The sequence below is a fragment of the Miniopterus natalensis genome, chromosome 10 (assembly GCF_054644295.1).
Source record: "Miniopterus natalensis isolate mMinNat1 chromosome 10, mMinNat1.hap1, whole genome shotgun sequence".
NCBI lineage: Eukaryota > Metazoa > Chordata > Mammalia > Chiroptera > Miniopteridae > Miniopterus > Miniopterus natalensis.
This window is the reverse complement of record NC_142090.1, coordinates 926,137-938,475: the sequence shown is the minus strand read 5'-3', so window position 1 is coordinate 938,475 and position 12,339 is coordinate 926,137. Positions and strand designations below refer to the sequence as shown.

The 12,339-nt window shown below is 56.4% G+C and overlaps 1 protein-coding gene across 4 annotated transcripts in view; it reads left to right on the top strand.

Moving 5' to 3' along the window:
• The window catches only part of UBE3C (ubiquitin protein ligase E3C), a 59,156-nt gene extending 48,461 nt beyond the window's left edge, over window positions 1–10,695 (top strand). Inside the window, exons 19-23 of one of the 4 annotated variants that reach the window (XM_087820901.1) lie at window positions 595–807; window positions 5,412–5,600; window positions 5,690–5,756; window positions 8,361–8,491; window positions 10,520–10,695. In XM_087820901.1, the coding sequence (XP_087677027.1) occupies window positions 595–807; window positions 5,412–5,600; window positions 5,690–5,756; window positions 8,361–8,491; window positions 10,520–10,690 (771 nt within the window). In that variant the 3' untranslated portion in view covers window positions 10,691–10,695. Of the gene's footprint in view, window positions 1–594; window positions 808–5,411; window positions 5,601–5,689; window positions 5,757–8,360; window positions 9,874–10,519 lie in introns of those variants that run through there. The other 3 variants (XM_087820899.1, XM_087820900.1, XM_087820898.1) reach the window with 3 other exon arrangements.
• The last annotated feature ends 1,644 nt before the right edge of the window (window positions 10,696–12,339 follow it).

The following is a 12,339-nucleotide window of genomic DNA, read 5'->3' as shown; positions in this document are numbered from 1 at the left end:
CACAGGGCAGAAGGCCACGGGAAGAGGCAGAGGTCGGAGGGAGGCCCTACAGGGCCGGGTTCACCGCGGACGCCGGCAACACCAGAGGCTGGAAGAGGCAGGAGAGGTCCTTCACCTGAGCCTTCGGGGACACACGTGTCCCTGAGGCACCTTGACTTTGGACTTCTGGCCTCCAGGCTGTGAGACAATAAGTTCTTGTTTTAAGCTTCCCAGTTAGTGGTACTTTGTCACGGCAGCCCCAGGAGACCGGTACACCTGCCAAGCCCTTTACCACCTCCGTGGTAGCGAGGAGGGGTTAGCCCCTAAAAATCTCCCCTGGTATTAACATTCTGTGACCTCAGCCCTCAATTCTTACGCAGTCCGCTGTAGAATTTCCCACATCCTGAGCACATTGAGTGCTTGGACTGCGCCTGGCACGTGGTAAGTTAAACACTCACTAAATATACCGAATACGAGCTGCCACGTCCTCCCTTCACGACAGGGAAGCCGTCTGCTGTCTTAGCCTCTTACACACCGGCGTGCACGCGTGTATTTGTCTTCCGGGGGCACGGAGAGAATGCTGTGAGGTGCTGACCCCGCCCTGTTCCCCTGCAGGCTCTCTACGAAAACATGCTGGTGGAGCTGCCCTTCGCCGGCTTCTTCCTGTCCAAGCTGCTGGGCACCAGCGCCGACGTGGACATCCACCACCTGGCGTCCCTGGACCCCGAGGTGTACAGGAACCTGCTGTTCCTCAAGAGCTACGAGGGCGATGTGGAGGAGCTGGGGCTGAACTTCACCGTCGTGAACAACGATCTCGGGGAGGCCCAGGTGCGGGCGGGGCGGGCGGGGCGGGGCCTTCCGGTGCCGGGCACTGCAGCCCGCCGTCCTTCAGGTTCCAGGCAGCCAGTGTGCTTTCCTCACTTACGCTGTGTTCAGACAAATGTGTCTTACGGGGAAGGAGCATCTTCCCTGCTGTCATGTCCATCAGTAACCTTCTAGATCTAGAAGTTGGATTTTCAGTACAAAAACAGGGTTGTCTTTAAACTTTGTTTCTCCGAATCTTCACTGTTGCTTGGCTTCCGACCCAGGCTTTCAGAAATCATTGGCTTTGCTCGTTTAAAGCAAGTGCGTATCAGATAGGCTTGGCGTTGGGTGGACTCACCCTTGAAAAGGCTTCGACCCACACGGGGTCCTCCTTACCTTGCCTCAGGCGAGGCAGAGGGGTTTCGCCGGGATGGACGCACCTCTAACGAGTTGGCTCTTTTCATGTGTGGTGGCCGCCAGGCCTGGCTGCACCTCCTGGTTCACTCGGGGCGTCCACGGGGCTCCGTGTGCAGCCGCTGTGCGGTGCAGAAGCCGGCCTGTGCAAGCCCCCGCGTGCCAGCAGGAGGCAGGTGTGTGTGGAAGAAGACACGGCGCAGCGGACGCTCACGGAGGCCGAAGGACTGCGGCCAGACGCTGCCTCGGTCGGTGGGAGAGTTAGAAGGAGCTGAGGTTCAGAGGGTGTGTAGCCGGGCGGCTAGATGACCTCCAGGATGTCTGGGCTTTAGCCTGTGGTTCGTGGAGAAGCATTTAAGGCCCTGGACTTGAGAAAGGCTGACCCTGTCCTCAGAAAGGCCTGTGTCCCTTCTACAGCTGGTCCGGGTGTGTCAGGGCCTGGGTGTGAGGCTCAGAACGGCCCGTGTCCTCTCCACGCCTGGTAGGAAGAGAACATTGAGCTGCTTCAGAGGAGGCTGCGGTTCTGACTGGGGAAGTCGGGCAGGACTGGAAGCCCCCTGGCTGTTCATGGGTCGGGTGGTTCCAGGAGTAGAGACACGTGACTTCTGTCATGGTCATGTTACGTTATGTTTGTAGGGCAGTGTCGTAACCTAAGTGGGTTTTTGTGCATCCGAGGGGGTCAGGGCCAGGACACTATTGAGCTGCACAGCCCCCGGCTCTGCCGCCCACCTCCTGGCTCTGAATCGACTCTTCTAACCCTCAGCGTTTGTCCTTGGTGGTGGGTTTATTTCACTGAGCACGGTGTCCTTTAGCTTCACCAAGATGCAGGAGGTACCAGAATTTGTTCCTTTTTGAAGCCGAGTAATGTTTCTGCAGGTACGGCCATGTGTTGATTCATCTGCCGATGGACGTCAGGAGTCATGAATTTAGTGCCATGACTGTCCCTGCTTTCAGTTGTTTGAGTGGACGCCCAGATGTGGAGCTGTCAGGTCACGTGGCAGCTCTGTCTTTTCGGGGACCCTCCACTGTTTCCACAGCAGCTGCACCACTTTACATCCCTCCAGCCGTGGCAGGCGTCCGGGCTTCCTCCACATCCTGTCAACACTTTTTTTTTTTAATATATAGAGAGAGTCATTGATGGGCTGCCTCCTGCACGCTCCCTACTGGGTATCGAGCCCGAACCCGGGCATGTGCCCCAACCAGGAATCGAATCTCGATCTCCTGGTTCATGGGTCAGCTCTCAGCCCCTGAACCACACCCGCCAGGCCAGGGGTATTCTTCCCATTGCTTTTCAGAGAGACTGCGAGGGAGGGAGAAAACCATCGATGTGAGAGACACAGGCTGGTTGCCTCCTGCACGCGCCCCAGCCAGGGCCCGGGATCGAGCCTACAACCCAGCTACGTGCCCTTGGCCGGAACTGAGACCCTTCAGTCCCTGGGCCGATGCTCCAGCCACTGAGCCAAACCAGCCAGGGCTCTGGGTGCTTTTAAATAGTCATCTCTGAGGCACCTGAATTCTCAGTCTGATTCTTGGCCTCTAGAGCTGCTGTTTTCAGAAATCGGTGTGGGTCAGACCCTCGGTAGGAATAAAGGAAACCGCTGCCTCGGCCTCCCCTCCCCGCACGTGTTCATCTTGAGGCGGTTTTGGGAACACCCCGCACTGCGAGGTGACGTAAGGGCCAGGAGGACGGACCCGTGTCGTTTGGGTGTGACCTGGTTGCTTTGTTTCGCTTCCTTCTGAACCCCGAGCTGAAACTTCACCCGCAGTGTTGGGGTGTTCTGAAGGTGAGGTTGGCGACGGTCCTGAGACACTTGAACACGGTGGCGCTGCTCCCCCTGGTGGCGGCTGAGCGGGGCTGACGCTTCAGGGCAGGGGGAGGCCCGTGCTGGTGGGACCAGTGCCCGTTTCTCCCGGAGGAGCCGGGGACGGTGAGAGCCCCTTAAAGCGCCCGACGGCGCTGGGGTCTGTCGGAGCAGAGTGTGGAGCTAGGGTGCTCCAGCTACTCGCGGAAATCTCCCCGAGTGAGGAGATTGTAGGTGATGACGCGTAAGAGGAATGACACCGACGACCTAGCGGGGAAACTTCAGAAGCCGCTGGGAGAGCTCACAGGTTTCTGTGGACAGGTGTGAAGCCGTGGCCCTCTCTGCAGGCCTGGTTTGTCGGCCTTGACGACGGGAAGGTCTGACGCACAAACCCTCCATCGGGGGGAGGGTTCTGTTAGGTGATCCCGTTAGGCAGCGGTTCTGCTCTCAGGCGTGTTTTCCTCCGTAAGCAGCGCGGCTGTGAGCCTGCTGAACGGAGACCGTGACGTTTCGGAAGTTTCAGGCTGATTATGTCCACATCTCCCTGAGGCGAGCTCAGGGTTTACGATGGGCCCATAATCATATCCCGTGAACAGTTTGACTCAGGAGACCTTGGTGTAGCTCCTGCTGCTGTTTCACTGTGTGACCTTGGACTAGTCAGAGGCCCCTCCTCCAGGTCAGGGGGCAGAGGCTGCTCCGGGGACGGGTGAGCCCCGTGAGCGGTGGGAGAGCCGGTGCCTCCTGAGCCACCATGAAATTCGGACTCCCCCAGGTGTGGAGGAGACCACTCTGCTATACGTACAACCACTCGGGTCCAAGCGTAGAGATGCAGAGACACCCCCCCAGACATCTCGGGAGAGTTGACACGATTGTGAACCTGTGTAGTTGTAGTTGTTTAGGTGTGTGTAGCCTGAGAGGAATTAAGTGACCGAGGGATCAAGTTAAAGTTCCTGGAAAAGTCAGTGCTGTCCAGTTGGGTCTGATGTGGGGGAGGGTCTTTAACGGATCAGCTCCAGGGTCCTTTGTCTTTGAATCACATGGAACATCAGCATTTGTTACCTGCCCTTAATCCACTTAAGGGATGGGTGGCATTTCCCATATTGAAAGGGAGCAGCAGCAGCTGGTAACGGATGGCCTGTCAGCTGGAGCAGCGGGGGCAGCATTGGGGGGTGTCGGGACCTGCTAAGGCCGCGTCCCATCACAACGCAGGTGCTCCCGTAACCGTCGGACTCGGTGGCCTAGTTAGGGGAAGCTCTCCAGCGAATTTCAGGGTACCTTCTGTAAGGGGGGATTGGGGTAAAGCCATTGCCCAGAGCGAACCCTGTTGTCCTGTTCCTCTCGGGCCTGATGGCTCTGCACGGTGATGGCTTCCCACCGCTCACAGCCCGAGCCTCTCTGGTTTTACCCCAGACGCCTGCCGTGTGTCCCCCCCCCCCTGCAGGCAGTTACCGCTCCTGCTCTGTGGGTCACTCGGCGCTGTGCTCAGTGCGTCTGGGGTTCCTGGGCACGTCTCCATCCTTGGCATAGGTCACAGCACCCACGGTGCTCTCCCTTTGTTGCGGTGCCAGCAGACGAGGCACTGGGCGTTAGGCGTAGGGGTGTGTAGTTGTCCCTGGTGTCTGTCCGTCACCGTCATTGATAGGAGCTCACGCAGTCACAGGTCCAAGGTAGGCAGAGCCACGTCATCATGTTACTAACGACAGGCTGGGGGGAGGACGTGTGTGGCCACATGTGGAAGTAAGGACCGGGAGCCAGGATGGGCGCCCCATGGGCCCCACACTTTCTCACAGGTGCTCCTGACCGAGCGTCAGGCCTGCAGGTTCTGGGAGCGTCACAGAGCGACCCAGCTCTTCTTCCCGGTTCTGTTCACATGCACAGAAGTGACGGGTCAGTTCTCTAATCCTTCCCATGACCTTCCCACCGCCTTTCAGCTGGAGCAGGAGTGGCACTGGAGAGAGAGGCACATGTATTCTGCGCCCCAGTGTGGGTCACCCCTTCACTGCAGCCTTAGCGCCTGAGCCGTTTCCCCAAAGCAAATCCCTCTGACTCTGTCCCTCACGGGTCCGTGTCTTGGCCCTGTGGGGCTTCTGGTTTTCCAGTGAAGGTGCCATGACTGCCCAGCCCCATTCTTAGTGCTGTGGAGAGAGCGGGGTGGCCAGCGGTCCTGACGCCTGGCTGAGACGCTGAGCCCTAGGGGCCACAGTCACGTGGCTGGGGGTGCGGGTGCGGGGCTGTTACTTACGCCGTTTACAGGGCAGTCACGTGGACTGGGTGGGCCCGGTGGGCCGCCTGCTGCTTAGACCCAGGTTTACGAAGCTCACCGTCCGGTTTCCCCGAGACATTCTCTCTGGCTCTTGTTGACCCTGTCGAACTACCTCGAGAGTTTTTACATCTTTGCTTTCATGTTCCCAGGTAGTTGAACTGAAGTTTGGCGGGAAGGATATCCCGGTCACCAGCGCGAACCGGATTGCGTACATCCACCTGGTGGCCGACTACAGGCTGAACAAACAGATCCGCCAGCACTGCCTGGCCTTCCGCCAGGGCCTGGCCAATGTGGTCAACCTGGAGTGGCTGCGCATGTTCGACCAGCAGGAGATCCAGGTGCGCTGCGCCTGGGGCCTGGGCACTGGGCACGGCCACACTGCTCTGCACACCTGCCTCCAGGCTTATGAATTGCATTTTTTTTTCAGGTACTGATTTCTGGTGCACAAGTTCCCATAAGCCTAGAGGACCTGAAATCCTTTACCAACTATTCAGGTTTGTTTCGGCTGCTCGCTGTTTACTCCTGAAAATGTCACCGGTGATCATGCTCCCACAGTGATTTTCAGTGTGTTTTTATGTAGGTGACATATTTTTATTTATTGTTTATTAATTTATTAATCCTCACCTGAGGATGTCTTTTCCATTGATGGAGGGGGGGGCGGGGAGAGAGAGACATCGATTGGTTGCCTTCTGCTCTCGCCCTGACCAGGGCCGGGGATCGCGCCTACATCCGAGGGAGGTGCCCTTGGCCAGAATCGAACCCGGGACCCCTCAGTCCACAGGCTGACGCTCTAACCTCTGAGCAAAACTGGCCAAGGCTGTAGGTACACATTTTTAGCCCTGTGGGCTTGAAACCCAGAGTGTGTAGCGGGGCCCAGGCGACAGCCCCGTTCTGGGTCCCATCTGCCGCTCCTCCCTTCCCTCTTCACGACTCTGCTTGCTGCCTCTGTACGTTTACAGGAAAATACAGATTCCGTTCCTTTCCTTGTTCTTACACACATTCTGCACCTTGTGGGGTTTTCCTCTTCGCAACAGGTCTCCTTAGGTCTCTGCTCACGGGCAGTGGGCTTCTTCCAGTCTTTTAAGAGCAGTGCTGGCCCCAAAATCCCACCGTAAGAAAAGAAAAACTAAAAATCGGACCTCATTGAAATCTTCATTGACTTCAGAGAGGGGGAGGGAGGGGAGAGAGTTGGAACATCACTGGTGAGAGTCAGTGATGGGCTGCCTCCCGCACGCCCCTGACTGGGGATGGAGCCAAAACCCGGGCATGTGCCCTGACCAGGAATCGAACCCTGGTCTCCTGGATCCTAGGTGGATGCTCAACCGCTGAGCCACGCCCTCTGGGCGCACCTGTTGGTTCTTACCTGTGTGGCTCACAATAGGCAGAGGTGGAAGCATCCCCGATGTCCGTCCGGATAAGGGGTAGACAAACATGGTCTGTGGTCTGTGCATGTGGTGGGAGATTAGTACGTCACGTCCCAACATGATGAGCCTTGGAAACGTCACGCTAAGTGAGTAAGCCACGCACACCAGGTGACTCCTGCTGCAGGGTTCAGCCGCTGTGGAATGAGTAGAATAGCAAATTCCGAGGAGCTGAAAGGGTTAGAGGCCGCGGGGGCCAGGGAGTTGATTGGAAGCAGCACTGATGGCTGCTCAACACTGTGGCTAGTGAATGCCGCTGAATCGTTCACTTAGACATGGCTTCAGTGGTGAATTTTATATTATTTTACCACCGTTTTAAAAAAATGAATCCAACCTTGGAGCCTCTGTTCTCTTGGACGCTGTTTCCCAGCCTTTCCTCCAGGGTAACTTTCAAAGAGGTTTTGGTCGTGTGGGCGTAACTCCGTGTGGGTGAAGTGCCCCGAAGGGCCCACTTCTAGAGACCACAGACCACGGTTGTGTGTGGGGCACATGGTTTCCTGGAGGAAAGGAAACGTCCTAAGATTGGGTTGTGGCGATGGTTGCGATGGCTATAAATTTGCTAAAATCATTTACTTGTATACACACACTCTCACACACGTGTGTATTTATATACACGTAGTTGTGTGCGTGTATCTCCCTCTAACTAGTTCATAGCGCTCTGAACTTGAACCTGTGTTTATGTAAAGGGAGACTACGGTCACACTGTCCCCACTCTCCAGTCACAAGTGTTAAGAAGTGAGATCAGTCCAGCCTCTCCTCTGCCAAGGAGCTGCCTCGGCTGTTTGCATTGCCCGTCTGCACAGGCTTCTACCTCTGATCGCCGCTGTTCCAGTAAATAGGTTTAAAATATTACCGTATTCACTCTGGTGCCAATTAATGCACTTAAGATACTTTATTGATGTTATTTCTGTAGTATATTAACAATGAGGAAACAATATAGGGCAATTATTTCAGTTTTAGGAAGCACTTAAGCAGATTAAAAGCTGTAAGTAGCAGATGCTACGCTTTAGAATAGTGGTCTGGCCCGGCCGGGCGTGGCTCAGCGGTTGAGCATCGACCTAGGATCCAGGCGATCGGGGTTGGAGTCCCGGTCGGGGCACATGCCCGGGTTGCGGGCTCGATCCCCAGTTGGGGGCGGCCAAACAATGACTCTCTCATCATTGATGTTTCTCTCTCTCTCTCCCCCTCTCCTTTCCTCTCTCTGAAATCAATAAAGATATAAAAAAAAAGAAAAGGAAAATAGAACAGTGATCATGGGCACACCCGAGCCGCAGTGTCGCACAGGGGATGAGACACGTCGACACTGAGATCGTGGGCTGCTGGCTCTTCAGCCGTCCCCACACCTGCCCTTTTCCGACAGCGACCACCGTGTGACTCCTGTCACGTAGGGTCTGCTCCTCAGTGGGGTCCCGTGAACTCCCAGCAGAGGTCCTGGAGCTCAGACCCTTCGCAGGGTTCTCCTGGGACAGCAGGGTGTTCCCTGTCTGGCCTTTGGTGCGCTGACCCCTCCGGAGGTTGTCTCCCCTCTGAACTTGCCACCACCCCAGGGACAGAGTGACAGGCATTGGTAGAGGTGGCCGCCCGCCTCCGTGGAGACAATGCACATGGTGCTCTGGCCCCTGGGAGCACCCGCTGTGCACGGGGCTGGTTTCTGATGAAACGTGTTCCCTCTGTCAGGGGGCTACTCTGCCGACCACCCGGTGATCAGAGTCTTCTGGCGCGTCGTGGAGGGCTTCACGGACTCGGAGAAGCGCAAGCTGCTCAAGTTCGTCACCAGCTGCTCCCGGCCCCCGCTCTTAGGGTTTAAGGTACCACTTTGTGCATTTGCTTTTAAAACCCCTTGTGACAGAGAGGCTGCGGGAGACCACATGGGGCACGTGGCGTCGGGCTTTGTGTCAGGGAAGGACGTGGACCTGCAGCAGCTGGCCGCAGGTGTGCTGCTTGGCACTGTGGGTAGCCTCGTGGGCCCAGGCTCTCAGCTACGTCCCTGGTGTCCTCTGTCCCCTGGTACCATCCATCTGTCCGGTGTTGTCCTGGGCTCCCAGGCCGCCTGTTGGTGGAATGGTGTCTGTCCTGTGTCTTAGGCTGTTTTTACCCCAGCTGAGGAAACACGGTCTGAAAGTGGAGGGGGTGTGGGGGGGAATGTGTGTGAGCAGAAGCACATTTGTCCTGGTTCACGGTGATGTATTTTGTTACCTGGCCTTATTGTGCACTTCAAACCTATGGACAAGTTGCAAGAATTGGGCAGAGAACGCAGGAGGGGTGGGAGGGCAGGAGGGCTGGGTGCAGTGCCCGGCAGGTGATAAAGGCCGACTGGTCTAGACATGTGGGACTGGACTCCCCTGAGCAGTCCCGGACGGTGTCCCCTGGTGGCGACCCCTGTACCATAATAGAGTGTCACTGTGTTACGAAAAGTACTTTTTTAAAAAAAATTTATTGATAGATTTTAGAGAGAGACATCCATTTGTTGCTCTACTTACTGGTGGGTGCAGCCCTGGTTGCTGCTTGTATGTGCCTGGCCAGGGGTTGAACCCGCAACCTTGGCGTGTCGGGAGGACACTCTGACCTACTGAGCTACCCGGCCAGGGCTGAAAAATACTTTTTCAGAAGCCATAAGACTGTCTTCCTATTTTAGATTTTCTTCAATGATCTAAAATATGTTAAATGTGAAATTTAAGAGTTTTCAAAGGTTTTTGCAGTCGTCATAAGTTAGACCTCACATTTGAGAAACTCACCCTCATACGGGTGCTTCCCAGTCGGCCGGGTGCCCGTGAAGGGCTGGCGGAGCTCAGACGGAAGGGGAGCCGGTCTCCGCGGAAGCTCCACAAGTAGGAGGCGGCTGCGTAACTCCAGCTGGGACGCTCCTTAGCGCCAGTTACTGAAGAGTAGCATTTGCTAAAGCTAATTAAAGTTTAATGTGTTTAATGAATGTGATTGTTACAGACAAAAAAATCATTAAAGTGCTGTAGAAAATTGTTAAGTTGCCATCAGGCCACATAATGAATGGAGGATTTTCTCCCTGAATTAATGCAGATTCCCGTCTCGCTGTTTAATTATGCATGAGGCGGTGCCCTTGATGCCGGTTTCAGCAAAGAGCTTCATTTTTCCTACTTTTAAGGCTCCAAGTAGGAAATTCAATTAGCATTATGAGAGAAACACAGAAATGTGGCATTTAGCTGCAAAATATGTTCAAGCTCCCCTCGACCCAGCCAGTCCCACGACCGTGTGTGTGCCCTGTGCGCACGACCCGCCCTCGCAGGCCCTCGCTGAGCGGCCGAGCGGCGTTGCCCTCGGTGTGCTCAAGGCCACGTAGGACACAGGCAGGGGTGCCCCGGCCCCCTGTCCTTCTGCTCGGACGTGCTCATGCGACGTTTGAAGTAGCGTGTAAACTACAAACAGAACAAGGGGCTGGGCTTTAGCCCGTATCGCCTGCCACGTGTGTCGTCTGCGTGGAGTTCAGTGCAGCGGTAGAGAAAGTGCGAGGGCCAGCGGTAAGAAGCGCGGGAGTCTCCCTGTCGAAGGCTTCCTGGGCTGTGCTCCCGCTCGGTTTGCCCGCGTCGCGGAACGTGTGTTCCATTCACCACGCCTGGGAAACCGCACGCGGCTGACGCGGGTTCGGCCGGGGCAGCCTGTCCTGCTTGGGATGGGCCCAGGTGCCCGGTCAGAGCAGGACGGTGGCTTTGGGTCCAGGTGCCCGGGTTCCCTGCGCTGGCCCGCAGGTCCTTGTTTGTCCGCGTGCCTGCGCCGTGCAGCGTGCGTCTCTGCCGTTTAGGCTGCGTTGTGTGCTCGGTGTGTAAACGTCTGCTGAGGGCCAGCTGGCTGCCACTGTCTTCCAGGAGCTGTACCCCGCCTTCTGCATCCACAACGGCGGCTCCGACCTGGAGCGGCTGCCCACGGCCAGCACCTGCATGAACCTGCTGAAGCTCCCCGAGTTCCAGGACGAGGCGCTCCTGCGAAGCAAGCTGCTCTACGCCATCGAATGTGCCGCCGGCTTCGAGCTGAGCTGAGCGAGCGAGCGAGCGAGCGGCTGGGGCTGACCCTCCGCAGAGAAGCTCGCCGCCTCCCTCGTAAGTAGCTCCTCCAGGCCAACGCGGGTGCTCAGGCTGGACTCCGCAGCTCTCCTCCCCCCGTCTGTCATTCCCTTCATCTTTAAATGACTTCAGTCACGGTCAAGCATTTAGGTGGACATGCTTTTCAAATAACTTAAAACAACAGATGTTATGTGCCACGCGGCTCATTCAGTAATTTTGCCAAGAGCACAGTTTAAGACTAGTGGCAACTCAGTGAAATTAACCAAAGATGCAGCTTTGGCGTTGCTGGTGGGTTCCAGGCCTTCCTGGGCTGGGCGCCCCTGGGCTGGGCGTCCCTGGGCAGGGCGCCCGGGCACTGCTGCTGAGTGGGAGTGGCTCTGGTCTGCAGAGACGCGGGGTCTGGGAGGTGGGTGCTGACTCAGGGCCTCTGCTGCTCGTGTGGTTGAGCTGTTTACAAGCCTGATTGTTCAAACTAGAGGCGTTTTCCCTGCTGCCTTCCCCGAGGGGCGAGGTTTGGAGGAGATACATGTGGTGTTTTATTCGTGCTTTGTGAGCCGTTTCTCCCGAGGGGACGGCGCGCTCGCTTTGGGCGACCATTGGCCTCGCCGTGGCGCTGGGACATCGCTGGGCGGGAGGTGAGGAGGGTGCTTCATTCTTCCCCATGTGTCTCCACTCTGTGCCTGGAGGGCTTTCGGGAGAGGGGCCTGTCCAGCTCCCTTGACCTGTGTGTGACCCACAGTAAGGGACGGCTCGGGAGAGCAGACACTGAGATCCATCCGGTCACTTGAACCAAAGTGGCGGCTGCACCCTGGCCCTGCAGGCCGTCCCCCTCGCCCCGGGCCGGCGTCTCCCTGACGTGGGGTAACTCGCCACGCTTCTGCTCCCTCTGCTTCCTCAATGGTGCTGCTTTGAAGGAAGACAGGACAGGCCCGGACGCGCATCCAGGGGAGGAGTGTCGGTAATTCCCGCGTAGTAGGCACTTTATCAGGACCTGACTGGTTGCTGGGTGACTTCAGTCTCTGGAAACAACGCGCCCAGTGCGTTGGCTGCGAAGGCAGGGCCGCCTCTCTGATGCTGGCCGGGTCCGGCTCAGACTCTCTCCTCCCCGTCGGGGGCTCCGGGCTGTCCCACTGAACAACCAGATTAGCAATATGCTTTTAAATGCGGGACTGAGCGACACTTTTAAGACAATGACCATTATCAAAACCTGTATAATTTCTTAATTGGAATAATAAATTAAGTGTTAAATGCTATTTGTAGTCTTGATACACAGAAATAAAGTGATTAGGGTTTGTCCTTGGTTCTATTCTTATTTCAGGTGGTTGTACGTTGAATGTCCTTCACTCCCTGGTTGATGTGTGCGGTTGTCTCCAGTGTTTGGGGGCACCTGGGGCTGGAGAGAAACGGCAGTTACACTTAGGGTTTTATTTTCCCTCAGCTCTCCTGAGCTTATTTATTTATGTGTATGTTCTAGTGGTAAATGTTTGCATTAAATGTTTTTTCCAAGGTTGTGTTGGAACCCCTGTCATTGTAGGTAGTTCTCTCACCTCATAAAGCCTCAGCTTCTCAGTGTCCACTGGGCCTGTCACGGGCGGTTACCTGTCATCAGGTAGGCGGTGGAAGCG